This window comes from Sus scrofa, chromosome 3 (assembly GCF_054392235.1).
Source record: "Sus scrofa isolate SSC_HxYL_T2T_F1_AM1 chromosome 3, Sscrofa_HxYL_maternal_Yorkshire_Landrace_v2.0, whole genome shotgun sequence".
NCBI classification, from domain to species: Eukaryota; Metazoa; Chordata; class Mammalia; order Artiodactyla; family Suidae; genus Sus; species Sus scrofa.
This window is the reverse complement of record NC_139385.1, coordinates 1539838-1559990: the sequence shown is the minus strand read 5'-3', so window position 1 is coordinate 1559990 and position 20153 is coordinate 1539838. Positions and strand designations below refer to the sequence as shown.

At 62.4% G+C, this 20153-nt stretch overlaps 2 protein-coding genes across 13 annotated transcripts in view; one reads left to right on the top strand and one right to left on the bottom strand.

Annotated features, from left to right (window-relative positions):
• Positions 1-11399, top strand: part of SNX8 (sorting nexin 8) — a 144362-nt gene extending 132963 nt beyond the window's left edge. For all 12 annotated transcript variants that reach the window (XM_085016346.1, XM_085016345.1, XM_085016347.1 and 9 more), the window contains 7 exons: positions 334-414; positions 1544-1704; positions 2312-2444; positions 5686-5754; positions 6482-6631; positions 6872-7021; positions 9158-11399. In XM_085016346.1, coding sequence (XP_084872472.1) covers positions 334-414; positions 1544-1704; positions 2312-2444; positions 5686-5754; positions 6482-6631; positions 6872-7021; positions 9158-9268 — 855 coding nt within the window. In that variant the 3' untranslated portion in view covers positions 9269-11399. The remainder of the gene's footprint in view (positions 1-333; positions 415-1543; positions 1705-2311; positions 2445-5685; positions 5755-6481; positions 6632-6871; positions 7022-9157) is intronic.
• Positions 11400-11726: 327 nt separating this feature from the next.
• NUDT1 (nudix hydrolase 1) lies at positions 11727-20090 on the bottom strand. Its single transcript, NM_001244568.1, is given in 4 exon segments — positions 11727-11983; positions 12187-12332; positions 18571-18736; positions 20045-20090. Coding segments are annotated over 3 exon segments (471 nt in total). The 5' UTR covers positions 18723-18736; positions 20045-20090; the 3' UTR covers positions 11727-11810.
• Between the last annotated feature and the right edge of the window lie 63 nt (positions 20091-20153).

Here is a 20153-nt window from a genome sequence, read left to right as displayed (position 1 = left end):
CAGTGTCCGTGTCTGTGCGCCACACGGGACCCCCGGGGTCTGATGGATCCGACGTCTGTCGAGTGCTCATGTCTCTGGTCTGAGTCACTGTCTGCAGTGAGGTCTCCGCTCCAGAGCTGGAGTGTGCAGCGCTGTCACCGGATCGGCCACCCCAGAGCTTAAGGCCGTTGGGAAAAATGGAACAGGAGACGGGCGGAGGTTACGGGGTACTTAGGTTAAAGGCCAGCACACAGAGGCTCTTCTCTCGGGGAGGATGGTGTCCGGCTTTCTTGGTGGGTCTTACGCCGATGTTTCTGTGGCCGGTCGAGCGTCAAGTGTTTCTCCTTTTTGCAGGATGTGCAGAACAAGTTAAAGGAATCCGCTCAGTGTGTGGGAGATGAATTCATGAATTGCAAGCTGGCTGCTCGGGCCAAGGTACTTGTCCCCTGTTGAGTATCTCTTCCCATCTTAACTAGACCAGGGGTGCTGTTAACCCTTCGTGTTACTTATCTCACCGCTGCCGCGTGCCAGCGATGGTGCTAAGATGCCCTGCCTGTTTTTGTCATTTAACCCGTGTTTCAGCTGCTCTAAGTCACAGTGGGTGTGATGCCCGTTTTATAGACGACGAGGCAGGTGGAGAGAGGCTGCCACTCGCCAAGGTCCTGAATGTCTGAGCAGCAGGGCCTGGGTGTGGCCGAGCTCTCTCTGACCGAGGTCCCAGCAGGCCCTTGGGCCACGTCCCGAGAGCTGTTCTGTGATGCAGAGGGTTGTATGCTGGGTCGTCAGCTTTCTGGATGTCAGGGCATTGCTTGTTGCATTGGTTTATTTTTATTTATTTCTTTATTCTTTTGCTTTTTAGGGCCGCACCCGCGTCATATGGAGGTTCCCAGGCTAGGGGTTGGATCGGAGCTGCAGCCGCTGGCCTACACCACAGCCACAGCAATGCCAGAGCTGAGCCGTGCCTGCAACCGACACCACAGCTCATGGCAACGCCAGATCCTTAACCCATTGAGTGAGGCCAGGGATGGACCCGGCGCCCTCGTGGATGCTAATCAGATCCGTTTCTGCCGAAGCACAACCAGAACTCCTGGTTTATTTTTAAATTTAGTTAATCTGGTCTTTTTCTCAAAGGGGTGAAGGAGCTCTAGAGCTCTTTGGCAGCTTTTTGGGGTTATTCCTCTTAGACGAGTTTTCCCTTCATTCTCCCCCCTGAGCCGTGGGTAGTTAGTGGCTGTCAGCACGAACAGGTAGTTAACATTCAGGCTGGGGCACGTCCTTGGCAGGCCTGAGGGAGGCGCACCGAGGCCTGTCCCCGGGTCCCCGGGTTGCCGGGTCCCCGTGCTGAGTCGGCACAGCACGTTCCTGGTCTTGAGCTTGACGACGGCACTTGGAGGTGTGCATGGGGTGCCGGGATGCGAAGGGCGGCCCAGGGCGGGCGCCGGAGGCAGATGTGCTCGTGGGCTGGGCTGGGCTCGTCTGCTGCTGGGTCTGTGGGGTCGCTTCCTCTGCTGTCGCTGGTTTTCTGGGAGGCGTGCGTGTCTGCTGAGTCCCCGCCTCCCGTCAGGACTTCCTCCCAGCCGACATCCAGACGCAGTTCGCCGTCAGCCGGGAGCTGATTCGAAACATCTACAACAGCTTTTACAAGCTTCGCGATCGGGCCGAGCGCATGGTGTCACGGGCCATCGACAATGCTGCCGACCTGCTCGTGTTCGGGAAGGAGCTCAGGCAGGTGACCCTGTTGGGCTCCGACCGCCAGTTCCCTGGGGAGGGGTCTTCAGGCTTCGGGGGCGGGCTTGGAGCAGGAATGACCCTCATTCCGGCCTGTTCCACTCCGGGGAAGGGGGGAGAAAGGAGGGGCCGGGAGGTGGAGGTGGCATTTAGAAGGAAGAGGGTGCGGGCTGTAGGTAGAGCAGCGTGGTCCGTGAAAGCAGGGCTTTCTCCCCGTGTCAGGATCGGACCCGGGAAAAGGGCCGCCTGATCTGGGAAAGGGCATTTCGGGCCGGTCATGCTTCTTCCGCTCTGGGGGCAGAGGCCGGGCCTCCATCCAGGACGCTGCCCTCTGCAGCTGCCCCCAGAGCTCTGCATCTCAAGCCCGCTGTGCACACGCCCCCCAGGGTCTCATTGGCGGGTCGGTTCCAGGCCTTGGTGGGGTGAGACCCCACCTCGCTGACAGAGTCCCGGGTCCCTGCTCTTCGAGTGGCAGGGTCTAGGTTAGGGCCGTCCAGGGTGCCCGGGGGGTGCCGTGGTGTTGGGCAGAGGGGGTGTCAGGTGGGCTGCCTGCCGGCTTCCAGGCCTGAGTGTCTCATCTCCTCTGCCTTTCCTTTTTCCTCAGTGCTTTAGGGTCTGACACGACCCCGCTCCCCTCCTGGGCCGCTCTGAACAGCAGCACGTGGGGGTCCCTCAAGCAGGCGCTGAAAGGCCTGTCTGTCGAATTTGCACTGCTCGCTGACAAGGCTGCACAGCAGGTGAGTGCAGCTGTTCCCAGAGGCACCTGGTCCAGGAACATTCTGTGCCGTGACGGTGCGGGAGCGTCTCCTTCCTGGGTGGACGTCCGCGTCCTGCTTCTTGAGTGAGGGGACAGCTGCCCTCGGCTTGGAATTGCACGTCCCCATCTGTCTTGGGTGGCTTCTCGTAAGAGCCTCGCCGGTGACGAGGACAGGGGGCTTCTGGTCTGTCCAGATGGACTTTGCTGAGGTCGGGAGACCTGGTCTGTCCTTGCAGATGTCGTCTTAGATTCCAGGTACATCTGGCTGGACCACATGGTTCGCATTTTGCTGTCCTGTCACTTAGTGTTTGGCCGCTTGATAACTCATCAGATGGCCAAGCTCCTAGCACCCGGGGCGCCCTCATCTCTCACCCCAGATGCCCACTTCACCTCAGGAAGTGCTTCTGCTCTGGGGCAGGTGTTACTTCTAGAAGTCTGCAAAGAATCTTGTAATAATTTGCAGATGCAGTGTTTACCGTCAGACGGGAAGGTTCTCCTGGGTGCTTCTATGCTGTACACCTGTTACATAGTTCTGAGGGCAAGAGTGCTTCCCCGTCCTTGGGGAGACGGCTTTCAGGCTGCTGCCGGCGGCCCTCACTGAGCTCAGCCGCCGCCACACGGAGCCTGGCTGCGCGGCAGAGACTGCTCCTCGGGAGCGAGTCCCAAGCTCAGTGACCGGGCACATCCCCTCTGGCATCCGGGGCTTTTCAGGCTCCAGGTGGGGCGCTCAGGTACCAGGACGGCTCTGCACGCTGGAAAGGCGATCCACCCGCCTTCCTGGTGTGGAAAGTCCTGGGCTTTCTTCCCCTGTGGCCCCTGGGGCCGTATGTTCTCTCCAGAAACGGAGCGTGGGGCGGTGTCTGCCCGGAGTTGGCGCGGGGCCCAGCCCGTCTCCAGGTCTGAGAGGGGCCCGCGTTCTGCAGCGGGGACCCAGGATGTGGGGGTCCGAGGCCTGGCTGGGTGGGGGGTTGGCGGGCTCAGGCAGCCTGCGCCGCGCCGCGCCTCGTGCTGGCTCCTGGCTCGGCCGCTGTGGTCCCTGGGGCCTCTCCTCCGTGATTAGAAACGAGGGCGCTGCAGTAGGTTACCAGCACCTTCCCGTGTGATCTTGAGCCTTCGGCCAGAGCTCAGTCTGTGAAACACTCCAGCGCCCTCCTGGGCAGGAAACCCTCCTGGGAGGGGCACCCGGAGCAGGCTGGGACCCGCCCTGGGCCTTGCCGTCGTCTTTTCTGATTCGCCTTTGGATGCTGCCCCGCCTCCAGGGGGCCGGGCGTCAGGCCTCGGCTGTGTGCAAGTCAGCCCCCTCCGAGGGCCTCTCCTTCCCCACCCAGGCTGCTCTGCAGGCCACGGCTGAGAGGTGCCTCCTCCTGCATCCTCTTCGTGGTCCTCGGCGGCCTTTGCGAGGTGAGGTGAGTGTAGGTAGAACAGGAAACCGGGTCGGAGGGCCGACCGGGAGGACTGCACCTGCCAGAGCCAGGACTCCCTCTCACGCTTGCTGACGAGTGCAGACAGCTGAGGGCTGGTTTGAATTTTGTTTTTCGGGTCCTGGTTCTCTTCCCCCGGTCCTGTTAGGAGAGCTGGGTGATGAAAGCGCGGCCGCCCGGCCAGGCGGTGAGACGGCGAGCCTCCCGGAGGGGCTGGGTTCTCCCTGGTGATAGAACGAGTGCTTTCTGTAAAGGCGCACGTGCTGGTGGCTCAGGGTCTGGCACAGCATCGGACCAGAAACGGGACTTGGTGGCAAGTGACATGAGCAGGAGTCCCGCTGCCACACACCGGGGGAGGACCCTCCAGTCTCCTGCGTCCCCCTGCGTCCGGAGGGCTGGCACCAGTGGCCAGCTGGAGTTTTCCTTTCTGAGCTTCTAGAACCTGCAGTGTGCCTGTTATTTTCCTGCCACGTTATCAGCTGGAATCTTGGCGGGGGTTTGGGATTGAATGCTGGGAACCTCTGAGCTCAGTAGCCCAAGTGCCCCAGGGTCCCCAAGTTGGTGCCAGAGCTTGGGTGGCAGCCCTTGGCCCCAGTGTGCTAGGATCTGCATCGAACTTGGACTTGAGTTCATTTCTGCTGCCTGTGCCCTCCCGTCCCAGGAATCAGGGTGGTCTATGGGTCGGGCTGTCCCTCTGCCATGGCTGGGCCTCTAGGGCTACAAGAAGGGGCTTGGGCTCCCCGGGAGCTGGTGCTGTGCTTGGCAGAGGTGCTCAGCAAGCCCTCGGGGCAGGTGCCCAGCCATACCTGGGAGAGGCGCTCAACGCACCGGAAGAGGCACCTGATGCCCACTGTGGCTGAGGGTACTTAAGCCCCCAGAGGTAGTATGGGAGTGGGTCCCTGGAAACCACCACAGCTTCAGTTGTTGCCGTGGTGACCGAGGGAGGGTGTGGAGGCCGGAGATTGCTGTTCCTGGAGCAGGAGGAGAGACCGGCTTTGCCCTCCTGCTGCTTTTCCCCATTAACCAGAGCTCAGACTCTGAGCCCAGAGTGGCCGGGCCCCGGGCTCCTCCTGCAGGAGCGGCTCTGAGCGTCGGTACCATCAGCTGCGTGCGCGTGGCTCGTCCGTTTGCGCAGCCCTGAGCCGCCTCCACTAGAGCACACCTGGCAGTTGTGGTGGGCGACTGCAAGCCACGCTTCACCCGTATTGTGACCAGGGACCCCCATTCCACGCACAGGGCCCTCTGTGGCATTGCACTGCGACCCGTGTGCAGAGGGGCGCGGGGCCCAGGAGGGAGCACCCGCGTGGCCCGCCGCCCCCTCCCGCCTGTGTCTCCTGCGTCAGCTGAGGGCCAACACGACTGCTCACGCGGCTCAGCCGAGTCTCAGCCCCAGCCCGGCAGCTGCGGGCTCCCCCCGCCCTCCTCCAGGCCCTGTGCCCTTCCCTTTGCTCACGCCCAGACCATTCCCCTGGTTGTGTCCCCGCCGTACCGCAGCCCACAGCTCCCGGGCAGCTCCGTTGTCCGTGGGGCCTGCAGGTTGGCTGGGGGCGGCGGTGGGGCGGGCAGTGTCGGGGCGAGGAGGACGCCGTGCTGAACCCCGTGGGCACAGGGCCTTAGGCACCAGACCCTCGTTCTCGTCCCCCTGCTGGGTTCCAAGGCCTCGGCGGGCTCTCTGTCGTGTGGACGGGATCCCTGCAGAGCTGGCCGGAGGGTCCCTGGGCCTGGGGTGGGCGTGTGTCCTTGGGCAGGGCTCTGGGTCCTGTGTGGTCGGGGTGGGCTCACCCGCCCCGTCTTTTTCAGGGCAAACAGGAGGAGAACGACGTGGTGGAGAAGCTGAGCCTCTTCCTGGATTTGCTCCAGTCCTACAAAGTGAGTGTCGTCGGTCAGGGCAGAGGAGGGTCCCCGGGCCTTTCAAGGGTGTCACCCCAGGGGCAGAAGGAGACTGAAGCCAGAGCTGCGGGTGGGAGGAGGGGGCTTCTCCGGGCTCCCCTGGGCGGGCCCTGCCGGGTGCTGTGGGCTTGGCTCCAGCAGGCGAGCGGGCCGCTGGCTTCCGATGAGAGTGGAGGGCGTGCGGCTGTGTGTGGTTGTCACTGTCTGCAAACCCGTGAGGAGCTGGCAGCGGGCACGAGGCCGCCTCTTCCTGGGCGGAGGTTCCAGGAAGTCGGACCTCAGCTCAGGGCAGGGCGGCTCTCTGATCATCAGTGACGGAGGGTCGCCTGTGAGGCTGGCGAGTCCTTTGGGTTGAGCTTAGAGCTGGCCCAGGGCTGGTGGGGAAAGTTCTAGGAGGGAGTCTTCTGCCGAGTGGCTTCTAAGATTGCAGTGCTTCTGTGGCCACTGTCCCCGAACGAGGGTCGGGGGGTGTTCCTGTAGGGCCCCCGGGAAATCCCCGTGTCTTCCTTTTGGGGCCGCTCTTGTCACGGGGGACGCTGGTTTTCTGGAAAGTGGTCCGGGTGGTCCGAGGTCTCCGATCCGCGGTCCAGAGCCGTCCCAGTGCCCTGCGCTGTGTTTTCCCCGCAAACGAGGCGCGCTCCGTGGGCCCCTGGCGGTGCTGCGCTGCACCGTGACCCGACGCGCGTCCTTCCGCCGCCTCCCGCAGGACCTGTGCGAGCGGCACGAGAAGGGCGTCCTGCACAAGCACCAGCGGGCGCTGCACAAGTACAGCCTGATGAAGAGGCAGATGATGAGCGCGGCCGTGCAGAACCGCGAGCCCGAGTCCGTGGAGCAGCTGGAGTCCCGCATCGTGGAGGTGGGCCGGGCGGCCTGCGTCTCCTCCGGGTGGTGGCCGGGCGGGGGACGCCCACTGGCCGGACCCGGCCGACCTCCCGGGTGGGCTGTGGTTGGGCCCCTGAGCTCCCAGAAGGCCGCAGTCACTGCGCCGGGTGACGGGGCTGGGTCAGCGTTGTGTGGGATGACGGCGGGGCAGCGCCCGGGAGCCCTTCCCGCGCCCTGCCCGCTGAGCCAGGGGTGGGGGCTGCTCCGTCCGCAGCAGGAGAACGTGATCCAGACGATGGAGCTCCGAAACTACTTCTCCCTGTACTGCCTGCACCAGGAGACGCAGCTGGTCCACGTCTACCTGCCGCTCACCTCCCACATCCTCGGCGCCTTCGTCAACTCCCAGATCCAAGGCCACAAGGAGGTGGGTGCCCCAGGCCCGCTGGTCCGGGCCAGCTTCCCTCCCGCAGCCTTCCTGCAGCTCTGAGGCGTCTTGTGGGAGACGGGGCGGGGGGCGCGCGGGACTCAGCACGGTTCTCGCCGGATCTCGTGTCCCGGGAGCCGATGATGAAGGTGGCGTCGCCCTGGTTCCTGGGGGAGGGCTGTGCGCGGGAGAGCAGAGCAGGCCCGGGAGGAGGGGTGCCCTGGCTTCTGGAGGAGCTCAGAGGTCGAGGCAAAGCACGTAGACCCCCGGGCCAGAGTGCAGAGACGTGGGGTGTCGATGGCAGGAGGCAGGGGCACCCCGAAGGTATGTTTTCCTGAAGACGCCGTCAGCTTCCTCCCGAGGGGCCGCTGAGCCCCTGCAGACTGCGGTGACCGCCTGGCCTGAACCCTTGTAGCCACGGGGCTCCGCTCACTCCCCGACACGACCTGGGAGCCGTGTGTCTGAAGGGGCACCGAGGGGACGACCCCTGCCTGGCTCTGCGCTGGGCCTCTCCGTCCCCCACTCTCCGCGCCCTGACGTCCTCTCTCCCGGCTCCTTCTTGGCACCCGGGGGCACGGGTACCTCCTGCAAAGGATGCGTCTGCCGGGGCCACATCCAGCTCCTTGATACGTGGGGTGGCGGCTCAGGCTCAGACTTTCCAAACCTCCTGCCAAGGATGTGTCTGCTGGGGGCCCTTGCTAGGTGGGGGGTGGCGGCAGCCCGGGCTCAGACCGTCTCCACCGCAAGCCCAGCGGTCCCGCATTCCGCCTCTGCCACAGTTGAGCGCCGGCAGCCTTGGCGGGCTGGTTTAGCCTTTGCGGCTGGCTTCCCTGCCTGAAACATGGCAGAAAATGCCACCTTCCCTGCCTTCTGAGATTGAATGGGCATTCAGTGGTAAAGGGCTGTGCAGGCGTCACTCTGGGCCAGGCTGTGGCTGTGCTGGGCACACTGCTGGCACCATGGGCCATACTGGCCAGTGGGAGACCGCGAGGGCGGCCCGCCAGAGGGGGACAGAGGCCTGTGTGGAGCCTGGGCACGGCGGTGGCACAGCGGCCTGGCCTGGAGGGTCAGGGGGCTTTAGGTGAGCAGCGCGTGGAGTGACCGCGGCGCTGTAGCTCGGCAAGACCGTGGATGTGGCCCGGCGTGCGGGCGCAGAGGGAGGGCGGGGGCTGGGAACCCAGTCGGGAGGCGGCTGGTCCAGAACCAGCTGTGGCGTCACCTGGTGGGTTTCCTCAGCGAGAGGACGTCAGACTGAGCCGCTGGGCCAGGGCTCGGGAACCTGCTTGTAGTGGGATAGCCGGGGGTCGGGGTGAGTGAGACGGAAGCCTCTCCACTTTCTCGAGCTCCTGGGGCCTCAGGACACTGCCCAGCAGCCCCGGGCGGAGGAGGCGTCCTAGCAGGTCTCTTTAGGAGGTGCTTATCCTGGACAGCTGCTCAGCCGCGGTCCGTGCAGATGCGACCATTCTGAGCCTCCCTCGGAGGTTTCTCGTAGTCCCCGGTGCCCCTGGAGTTCTCTGGGGTGCCCTCGGGCCCAGTTTGGGAACCGGGTGCAGCCAGGGCATCAGGAGGGTGGCCGGGGCGGGGACACTGGGAGGGATGGTGACAAGCACAGGCGGATTTCCCCGCCAAGGCGACGCGCCGGTCCCCAGTCCCGGGATGCGGGGACCAGACTGCGTTCCCAGGGCGGCACTGCTTCCTGTCGTCTTCCGAGCTGGTCTGTCCTGAGATCCGGTCTCGGACCCCTGCCTCGCTGGCAGGACCCCCTCCTGGATGCCGCGGTACCCAGGGAGCCCTGGCGGCTGCCGCCCTACTCCTGTTTGGCTGGATTCTGTTCCTCTGGGGGGCGCTGTGTGGGCTGCAGCAGCCCAGAGGCAGGGGCCCAAGGCTGCCAGTCCTTCGACTGCCTCACCCAGCAGGCCTGTGCCCCTCTGCCACGAGCGGCAGGGAGGGACTGGACACGGGACCCCGGGTTCTGGGTCCCCGGCCCAGGCTCGTCCGTGGTGCGGGGCAGGAGGCCAGCCCCCTCCATCTGGCCGCGCAGGGAGGCACCGCTGCTGCAGGGCGTCCGCCTGTCGCTGGCAGTGCTGGGGCATGGGCGCGGTGCCCTCTCACCTGCTGCCCCGTCTCCCCCTCCAGATGAGTAAGGTGTGGAACGACCTGCAGCCCAAGCTCCACTGCCTCTTCGCTGGACCACACGGTGCCCCGACCCCACCGAGGTCCCCGCGGGACGGCCCATCTCCTCACTAGTGCCAGGAGGACGCGGCCACAGCTCCGGCGCCCCCACTAAAACCTCTTTCCCAACAGTGTGTCCCTGTGTGCTTCCCTTCAGATGGCGGCTGTCCCTGTCCCCGGGGCCTGGCCAGCCGGAGCCCCCCCCCGCCCGCCCGTGGAAGAGCCGACGCCCGGGGCCTGTGTGGCCGAGGCCCCCTCACCCCTGTGGGGAGCAGGGCGACCCTCTGCCCGTCGGTGCCGAGACGTGGGGGGAGCTGGAGAGCTTTCCTCCCGATTCCCGGCGCCGGGCGGCCAGGACGGTCCTCGCGCAGAAGATGGTGCCTGGGGGCGTGTGCGGGCCAGCGATCGCTCAGCGGGGAGAGGGTGAAAGCCCACGGGGGCAGGGCTGTCCCCACGGCCGGCACGGTGCCATCGCGCCAGGAGGTGGCTGTGTTAGCCTCAGCCCACAGAGCTTGGGGAAGGCGGAGGCCCGAGGGTGACTGGGCACAAGCTCTGGCCAGTGCTCTGGGGCCCTGGTCTTGGGTCTGGGGCAGTGTCCTTGTTCCCCCCTCCCGCCATGCTCACTCCTGTGCACACACCCACACTCCACCCCACTGCCACTGCCGCTGCCACTTCCGTTGCCTGCCTGGTGCCTGGTCTGGAGGACGGAGGTGGGGCCCGGGTACCTGGAGGTTCTTGAGCTGGTGCTTCAGGAAGCGGCTCGCCTGTCCCCAGCATGGCTCCCCGGCCCTGTGGAGGCCACACCGTGAGCCCAGCGGCCGCCGGGGCCCGGCTCCAGAGGGGGTCTGGGTTGCTCTGTTAACCGTCTTTGAAACTGACCTCACGTATTTTGGCCACCAGAGCCCGCCTTCCAGCCTCGTGCCCACACTTGCCGCCCCCTTGCCCCGCCTGGGCCTCAGCTCGGGGGGTTGGAGGAGTCTTGCCCTCCGGGAATAGGCGCTGCCCGGGGGCTTGCTCTCCTAGTGATGTCCACACGCTACGTGCAGGGCCCGGAGGCTCTGGGTGACAGGTGGCTTCCCCGATGCACTAACATGTCATAGCCCAGGGGAAAGTGTGTGTCCTTGAGGTCCAGCAAGAACCGGGGCCGGGCCCATCCCACACGTGGCTTCTGCTCATGCTGGTGGAGCAGCCACGGTGCAGGGAGGCCGGCTGCACCCCAGCCTGAGCCCCCGCCACAGCCGCCATGTGCCTTCCTGCGCCCGGCTGGGTGGGGCGGGCGGGGCCCCCAGAGCAGTGGCCGTGGGGAGCGCCTGTCCCTCTGTGGGCGGTTTCTGCTTTTGATCTCCTGTAGAGACGGTTCCCAACCACTCTCAGTGGCCCTGTGTTGCCCCGTGGGCAAGGTCCTTCTGGGCACTGTGCTCACTTGAGCTGTAAAGCATGACTGCAGGGTCTCTGCTGCACCCTGGGGGTCTGTCTGAGGGACACAGGCCACAGGGCAGCAGAGGGTGGGATGTCCCATCCCAGCCCTGCCACATGTGGGCAGCCCAGGGCAGGTTAAGGCAGCCCCTCCCCACAGGGGTGGGACTTGCACCTGGTAGCAGCTCCCTGCACGGGAACGAGCCTGTCCTTGGCTTTAGCGCTTGCTGGGAGAGATGTAAGAAGGCTGTGTCCCCCGTGCCTGTCCGCTGGGGACGCAGAGGCACCTTTTCTGCAAAGCTCTTCCTCCGCCTTGAACCTGGGCTGCTGGTGTTTCCTATTCCGTGTCTCCAGGGCCCTGGAGGCCCCATGGCGCTGCAGCCTGGCCACCGCCCCAGGAAGGGACATCTGATCGCGGCACCTGACGGCGGTCCTCTGTGCTGCCCCGGCAGGTCCCCGAGTCCCTGCTCTCCTGTCCTGGGGGGCGGCTGAGCACGCCTCGCCACTGCCTTAGCCTGACCCGCGGCGTGGCCCTCAGGTCAGGTCTTCCCGGCCTGGGTCCAGCCGACTGGTGACCCACCGGCTCTGGCTGGCTGAGGTTGGGACGGGTCCCTATCTGAGGCCTTTCGCTTGCTTTGTGTGAGTCGGTTTGTGTATGAAGCACTTTATGAGGCTGCAGGAATCAGTTTCCACCACACCCAATTAACTGGAATTGTTTACAAATGATTGACATTCCGAGATTTTTATCAGTGGACTTACATGAACAACTATCATTAAACATATTTATAAATGTTGGGTCAAGTTGTGAGTTCTTTGTGGGGGTGACCCCTGCCCCCTTGATACCTGGGGTCAGAAACCCACATGAGACGGGTCTGTCCTCGGGAAGGGAGGGGACTAGGCCACGGCAGCTTGGACCGGGGTGTTAGGCCCTGGCCCTGCCTGTGCCTCACCTTCCCCTTGGGGGCGGGGAGGGCACATCCCCAGCCCACCCCTGGACCCAGACACACTGGCCTCGGGCACCAGCGGTCCACGCCCAGACGTGGGGCAAAACCGCCCCCTGACGCTTTGGGCCTGCATCCCTTCCCCGACCTGTCTGGCGGTGCTGAGGCCGGGCGGGCGGGTAAACGGCACTGGAAGCGTCTTTCCTTTGCGTCCACTCCTGTGCCAGACACTCCGAGGCCCTGACCCGCGCGGCTCTGCCCTAGACCGCGTCCACCTCGCGGAGCGTGTGGTCCACGATGGTGTCGTGGCCTTGGAACTTGAAGTAGCCACGGAACTTCTTCTTCTGAAGCAGGAGGGGGAACCAGTAACGGTCATCAGGCCACATGTCACCGAAAGGGATCTGGTCCAGCTGGAACCACTGGGGGCGCATTTCTGTAGCGGGTGAAAAGGGAGCGCCACCAGATTTTTAAATCGCTCGGATTTTCAACTGCCCCCGAGGCCCCCTGCGCTTTTGTGAGGAATTAACAGAGCCGTTGCCTCGACGTAAGGGGTGTTCAACCCTTGTGACTGCATCCCACTCCGAAGCAGGCTGGTGGCTCCGCTTCCGCGCCGGCTCTTCCCCGGCTGAGACTCACCGTCGCTCTCCTCAGGCGTCCCCTGGACGCTGTCTGTGCGGAAGATGTGCACGTCCATCAGCTCGGGGTCACCTGCGAACTCGAACACGATCTGGCCCACCTTGTGTAGCACGTCCACCGTCAGGCCGCTCTCTTCCTGCAGCTCCCTGGGGGCACAGGGACAGAAGGAGGACGGAGCAGCAAAAGCCGGCACCCGCCCACCCAGAACCCCAGGAGTGGTGCCGGGAGGACAGGGTCAGGGCTGTGCACGTGCGGCCGGGGGCTGAGATCCGAGGCTGCTGCGGGGGGTGCTCCACGGGGCTGCTGCGCCCACGGGATGTCGGGGCGGGGGGAGCCGAAGCCCCCACCTGACCCGTGCCTGTTCTCCCTGTGGCAGCCGCATGTGTCAGTGCTGCCCTGGGCCCGAGCTGGAGTCCTCTCCAAAGTATCACCTCCTCCGACCTGGGCTCTGAAAGCTCGGCATCCAGCCCAGGCTTGTCTGAACTTCCGCTCCACCAAGGGGGGCCCGGCCTGGCCTGACCACCTCACCCACAGCTGATCGTGGGGGTTGATCTGTCCCCTCTCCAGGACCCCTGTTCCGTCGCGCTTGGAGGAGGGGGTTGGGGCCGACGTCCCCACCTGAGCGCACAGATGCCGATTCTCGATTCAAGAAGAGAAGCTGGACGCCCCAGGGCACTCAGAGGCCGTGGCCTGTTTAATGGTACCTCCCCGGGTTACTGATTCACGCAGACGACCCAGCAGACACACGGGGACTCTTCACCCAGCAAGAACCCTGGGGGCCACTGCAGCTGCCCCTGTGAGTCCTCCTCCTTTGTGCAGACTTTTTAAAAACGGAGGACACGGAGTTCCTATCATGGCGTGGCAGCAAGGAACCCAACTGGTCTCCATGAGGAGGCAGGTTCAATCCCTGGCCTTGCTCAGTGGGCTAAGGATCCAGTGTTGCCGTGAGCTGTGGTGTAGCTCGCAGATGTGGCTCGGATCCCGCGTTGCTGTGGCTGTGGGGTAGGCCAGCGGCTACAGCTCCGATTAGACCCCTAGCCTGGGAACCTCCATGTGCTGAGGGTGCAGCCCTAAAAAGACAAAATCAATCAATAAAAATAAAAACGGTGGACACAACACGCGTATTTGTACCTGTGCTTCTCACACAACACTGCAGGGTGACCTACAGCTCAAGGAATTCAACCGGCTTCCTGCCTGTTCTGTTTCACAGAATGAAAGTCCCACCTTGCTCATCACAAAACCCACCGACAGGCCTCCTCACACCCATCCCAGGCTGCTCAGTGCTCTGAGGACGCTTCTCCATCGAGTCGCTCAGCAAGCACTTGCTGGAAGGTCAGCTGAGGCCGGGACTCTGGGGACCCATGAGCCCTGCAACCGTGAAGCTCAGCGTCTGGGTCTCCTTTAGAGTTTCTCACTTCCCTGCTGCCCTGAATTAGTTGCTGCTGCTGTAAAAATGCTCTGACTGGAGTTCCCGTCCTGGTGCAGTGGTTAATGAATCTGACTAGGAACCATGAGGTTGCGGGTTCGATCCCTGGCCTCGCTCAGTGGGTTAACGATCCAGCGTTGCCGTGACCTGTGGTGTAGGTCACAGGCTCGGCTCGTATCCCACGTTGCTGTGGCTCTGGTGTAGGCCGGCAGCTGCAGCTCCGATTCGACCCCTAGCCTGGGAACCTCCATATGCCGCGGGAGTGGCCCAGGAAACGGCAAAAAGACAAAAAAAAAAAAAAAAAAGAAGTTCTGTCTTTGGCCATTCAGAGTTGTGGGTTAAAAAAGACTTTTTGAAGCTCTGATCTCCACGTTACGTGGGAGCACAGTGCATCACGACTTCCTGTGCCCCTGCGCAGGGGTCAGGAAACACCACACCCGAAGCAGAGGCCTTGGGTGAGCCGGTCTCACTACACGGCGCCTTCCTGGGCTTGGCCCTGCTGCCCTTCGCGGGCGGCCTGCAGAGGAACTGCGACGTCCGCTGCCGTGCAGATGCAGCCCAAGTGATGCTTTGGGAGCTGGAGTGCATCCACTGAGGGGTTAATTAAGATCCGACACGACTGAAAAAAGGAGAAAGTGTGTTTTCACTGGGCGGGGGCGTGTGTGCAGACGGCTCCCAGTTAAACGTTGTCATGCAGGCCCACGGGGGGGCCTCCCCGCCGCTCCGGCAGTCGGCTGGCGGATCTCGTTTTTAAAAACCTCACCTCCTGATGTCATGTTTTGACTAAGTTTGGCTCATCTTCCCTGAGTCCACAGCAGTGCATGAAACAAACACCACTAATTCCTCGGTGGCAGAGCCGAGGCTCCGTTTCACAGGCGGGGACGATCAGGGGGCCGGAGTCGACACTGTTGTGCTCATGTGCCTCAGGCATCCCTGGGCCGTTCCCCGACGGCAGGGTAACACATGGAACGAAACCTCGGCAGCCAAGCGCGCCGGTGGGAGTCAGGAGGTGACGCGGGGCCCTTCCGCCGTTGTTCCTCCCGGGGGCCTTCCAGAGCTCCCGGAGCACGTCTGCGTCCTCAGAGATGGGTGAGCCCCACACACCCAAAGCCCAAACCCGAGTGTGAGGCCCCCCACGCCCCCGAGAAGAGAACGCATCGTCCTTGGTGCTCTGATGGCTCCCCCAGGGCGTCAGGCACAGAGGAAGGGACAGCCACTGCTCGCAGCCACTGAGCCTGCAGGTGAGTGAGGGGGGCCCGCCCGGGGGGCCCAGACTGCAGTGGGGAAGGTGCGCCAGACACCCCCGAGGCTGCCGTGGCCTCCCACAGCAGAAGCGGGGCAGCCGGGGCCCAGGGCCAAAGGGGCAGCTCTGGGGCTGAAGGCAGATCCAAGCCCAAGGTGGACGAGAATGAGCCACCCGTCCTGCCTCCTTGCCCACGGGACACCGCAGTCCCTTGTCAGAGGGTGTCCTGCCACTTGGCTCCATCCTACGCTCTGTCCTGGGAGCCCTGGGCGAGGTGTGGGGTCCTGGCGAGCAGCGTGGTGCTGACCTGCAGGCCTAGGTGCCAGCGTGGGGCCACACGGTCCCCAGGAGAGTGGTCTGACTCAGGCGGGCGGTGTGGGCCCTGGACGCGGGGCTTCTGACCTCCGTCTCAGGCTGACCTGCCTTAATGAAGGTCGTCTGGGGGGTGAGCGAGTGTGGCAACCACTGCCCGTGGCCTCGGGAGGGTGTTCCCGGCAGGGGGCAGGGGAGACCCTGCCTGCGGGGCCAGGTATATGCCCTTGTGCACTCGCAGGTGCCGAGAGAGAGCATGGCCCTTAGGTGTGTACGTGTGTGCACGTGTGCAGAGTGAGAAGAGTGCCAGCAATGGTCCGAGGGGTGGGAGGAGGAATGTGGCTCATCCTGAAATAAGGGACCTGCGCTACTGGAGACACAGCACAGTCTCACTGCGAGTGGACCTAGAGTGACGGTAAATGCAAGTACTAAAAATGGCAAAAGTACAACTGATACGCCAAAAACGTTTTAAAATACTCAAACCCCCAAAGAGGAGAACACGAAAGCAGGCAAAAAAAGCCAGAACAAAACAAAGCAAAAAACCAAAAAACCAGGACAGCAAATTGAAAACAGTAGGGGGTTAGGAGTTCCTGTTGTGGCGCAGCTGAAACAAATCCTCTGGTATCCACGAGGATGTGGGTTCGATCCCTGGCCTCACTCAGTGGGTCGGGGATCCAGTGTTGCTTTGGGCTGTGGAGTAGGTCGCAGACACAGCTCAGATCCTGCGCTGCAGTGGCTGTAGCTCTGATTCGACTCCTAGCCCGGGAACTTCTATATGCTTCGAGTGCGGCCCTAAAAAGCAAAACAAAAAAGAAAACGGTGGGGATTGGAGTTCCTGCTGTGACGCAGTGGAAATGAATCTGACTAGGATCCATGAGGTTTCGGGTTCGATCCCTAGCCTCGCTCCGTGAGTTAAGGATCTGGTGTTGCTGTGAGCTGTGCTGTAGGTTGCGGGTGTGGCTCGGATCTGATGTTGTTGAGGCTGTGGTGGAGGCCGGAAGCTGTAGCTCCGATTGGACCCTTAGCCTGGGAACCTCCATATGCCATAGGTGTGGCCCTGAAAAGCAAAAAAAGGAAAGAAACGGTACAGACTATGGCAGATGTTAACTATATGAATAATCACTTTCTCTAATTAAAACACATTGTCAGAGCGGATCAGAACAGAACCCAACTGTATGCTGTCCGTAAGAAATTCACTTCAGACATAAGAGTTAAAAGCATAAAGATTTAAAAACATCCACTAAAATATACCAGGCTAACGATCAAAAGAAAGCAGGAGTAGCTGTATGAACTTCCGACAGAGCAGATCACAGAGCAGGCAAGTTATCAGAGATAAGAGGGGCTTCAGTGACACCAGTGCTCCCGCATGATCTCAACGTGTGTGAGCCCCCAAAGAGCACCGAAATGTCAGGCAGAAATTAATAGAAACTTCCAGGAAAAGGAGATGGAGTGTTTAAGCAGAAAATCAGCAAGGACATGGTGAAACGTGTAAAGAACTTGAAATCGGTAGGAAAAAGGCAGCCTAATTAACAAAATGGGCAGAAGACTTGGGCAGACCCTTTGTAGAAAAGGACCGCTGAGGGGCCCACAGACACTGAGCAGCTGCTCAACCTCACTGGTCACTAGGCAAACAAATTGAAACCTCAGCGAGGGGCCATCACACCCACCGGAATGGCTAAAAGGTAAAGGGTACATGGTGCCAAGTGCTGCCGAAGTCTAGGAGGGGGCAGAGCTCAGCCACCGCTGCAGGCATTTGAATGAGCACAACTACTGTGGGAAAATGGCAATTTCTTTTTCTGTTTTTTTTTTAAGGGCTGCACCTGTGGCACATGGAGATGCCCAGGCTCGTTCAGAGCTGCAGCCGCCAGTCTACACCACAGCCACAGCGACGCCAGATCCGAGCTGTGTCTGCGACCTACACCACAGCTCATGGCAACGCCAGATCCCCGACCCACTGAGCGAGGCCAGGGATCAAACCTGCGTCCTTATGGATACTAGTGGGGTTCATTTCTGCTTCGCCACAACAGGAAGTCCCTGTTTGGCAATTTCTGCTAAGGCCCAACATCTCTCATTCTCCTTGGAGGGGAGCATCCGCCAGGAAAGACTAGCAAGTACCATCTATAGCTGCAGCTCCCACCAAGAGGCAGCCCAAATGCTGGGCTGTGGTGGGCAAGCCGCAGGTGCTCTCCGCCTGGAACACTCTGCAGATTGATGCTGAGAAGCCCAGGGGAAAGGGCACAGCCTGCACGGCTCCCTCTACACCGTATTTCAGAACAAGCCAAACCATCATCCACGACAGAAGCCAGGGAGCAGCGTCCACTCTCCAGTCCTGCTTATTTCTTTGTTGGTCTTTTGTCCTTGTAGGGCCATACCTGCGGCATATGGAGGTTTCCAGGCTAAGGGTCCAATTGGAGCTACAGCTGCCGGCCTACATCACAGCCACAGCCACGCCGGATCCTTAACCTGCTGAGTGAGGCCAGGGGTCGAACCCGCAACCTCACGGTCCCTAGCTGGGTTCATTTCCCCTGCACCACAACAGGAACTCCCAGTCCCGCTTCTTGATCTACACACCCTGCGTAAATGATGGACCCATTTCTTAGAAATTCCCTGGAGATGAGCAGTTTCCTACATGGGCTTTATCCTTCTGTACAAACATAACATTAAAAAAAAGTCTTCCCTCTTGGCCTCACAACAGACAGAGGGCGTGGTTCAGTGGGATCAGAAAGGTGGGAGTTTAGGAAAGGAATCCGCGGGGTGAAGGGGAGGGGGCAGCAGCGGCCAAGGAGCCAGGACGAGCGCGTGGGCGGGGCCTGCGGGCGGGAGGGGCGGGGCCGGACCCGCGGCAGGTGGATGACGGGGGATGACGCAGGCAGTTGGATTTATCCACACTAGACTGGGGGGGGGGGGGGGCAGGAAGGCAAAGAGGCTGAGGTCTGGAGGGCGGAGTGGCCGCAGGCACACAGCGCAGTCTCTCTGGGCTTCAGTTCTTCCCCATGTGAAAGTGGCCGCATCGAGGATGAACTGAGACGGCGCAAAAGGGCGCAGACACACTCGTCACCAGCTGCCCTGAACAAACGGGGTCTCCGGCCAGCCCCTTGGTTAGGAAGGAAGCTGGGACTTTTCCATGTAAGCCGCCCGCAGACAGCTGCCCAAATACGTCCGAAAGCCACCACCACACAGCGGCAGCCCGCGGGCGCTCCGCGTGGACCAGAGGCTGGGCCTTTATTTTCTCACTTAATGAAAGGGGCAGGTACTGTTATCATCCCCACTTTGCAGATGAAGAAACCGAGCCTCAAGGGTTCAGTACCTGCTCCAGGTCACCTGGCTCTAAGTGGACCAATCAGGGGCCTGGCTCTATGGCTCCGCGGACTGGCTCTGGGGTCGGGCCTGCCCCTCCCCTCACCTCTTGGCCGCGTCCTCGATGGTCTCTCCTTCTTGAACTTTGCCCCCGAAGCCGTTCCAGCGGCCGGCCCCGAAGCCTCGTTTCTTCATGCCCAGGAGGACTCGCTGAGGCTGCAGCACCAGGACCAAGGTGTAGAGCCTCGAGGCGCCCATGGTGCCCTGGGGTCCTGAGGAAGGCAGGGGACTGTGTCAGCTGGAGGTGGGTGCGGATGGGGCCCGGTGGCCAGGGCCCAGCTGGGTGGAAAAGTGCTCTGGAAGGCAGGCAGGTCCTCTGGCGTAGAAAGGGCCTGGCCCCGGGAACCCAGTGCGTCAGGCCCAGGCCCTTCGCTCCTGGAACTGACACAGCAAGTCAGGGGACGGCCACAGCCTCGCTTCCCCACTCCTTAGCACAGGGCTGTGCTTGCTCCTGTGTCCAGCCCCCGGGGCCACCCTGGCACCCGGGGAACCACGCAGTCTATCCACTGGTTCTTGTGCCCTGCTTTTGGGCTTGGCCTTTTCATCACATGGCCTTCTTCTGGCCCAGTGGGTTCTGGGTTCTGCCTCTCTGCAAGGACAGACTGCCGGATGTGCAGGAAATGCATGTATCCTGACAGTGGAGAGTCCACCCAGGGAGGCCTGGCTAGCGCCCTCCGGCACAGGTGTTCACTCTCTGCTCACAACTGTTGCTACTCCGGGACCTGGCACTCAGGGAGGGCACTGGAACCACAAGGGCCCCCATCCCTGCTTGAATGGGTGTGCGTGGTCCAGAGGCAGACTCTGAGGGTGACGTCTGCTCACTGCTGGAGACATGCTGCAGAACCAGGACCACGTTCCCTGTGGATCCATCCCATCCGAGGCTAGGGCCCACTGGACGAGAGGCAGGATCCCGGGAAGTTACAGTGTCTGACACAAGGGACCTAGGGATGAGCTGGGTCCTGGTGGTGGAGGTAGGCCAGGCAGGAGAACTGGGTCTCTGAGCCTCCCTTCAGGGCTGTGTCCTTTGTCCTGCCGCCAACCCGTTCCCATCCAAAGCCCTGTCTTCCTAAGTTTACTGTGGATAAGGACGATGAGGATATCAGGAATGTCAGCTGTCCATTACTGAGTATGGATTACATACTTTCCAAGAGTTACCCCGTGTGATAGACCCAACAGTGCCGTGAGCTAAGACTCGCCTTCTCTCTTACCAGCTGAGGAAAGCGGAGCTCAGAGAGGCTAATTCTGACCCCAAATCAAACACCAGACCCAGTACCCAGACTGGGTCTACCGGACGTTGGCACGATAATCAGAGGGGGAGCCTAGCTAAGGGCAGGGCTGCGCGGCCCCGCGTGTCAGCCGTCCGGCCAGGCCCGGTACCAGGGTTCAAAGGGGCGCTATTGAGACGGCGCCAGGCTCGCGCTCCCACATCTGGGACCCTGGGGAACGCAGGTTCTAGCCGCACCCCCGGGGCGCTCCGCGCAGGCCCGAGCCCATCTCCTGCGGCCTCGCCCCCGGCTCACCTGCTCTCGCGCCGCAGGGCTCACAGCGTCCCGAGTTCCGCGCGCCTTCGGAACGCGCGCGCCGCTTCCGGGGGCGTGGCCTCGGGCCGGAAGCGAGACCGGCACTTCC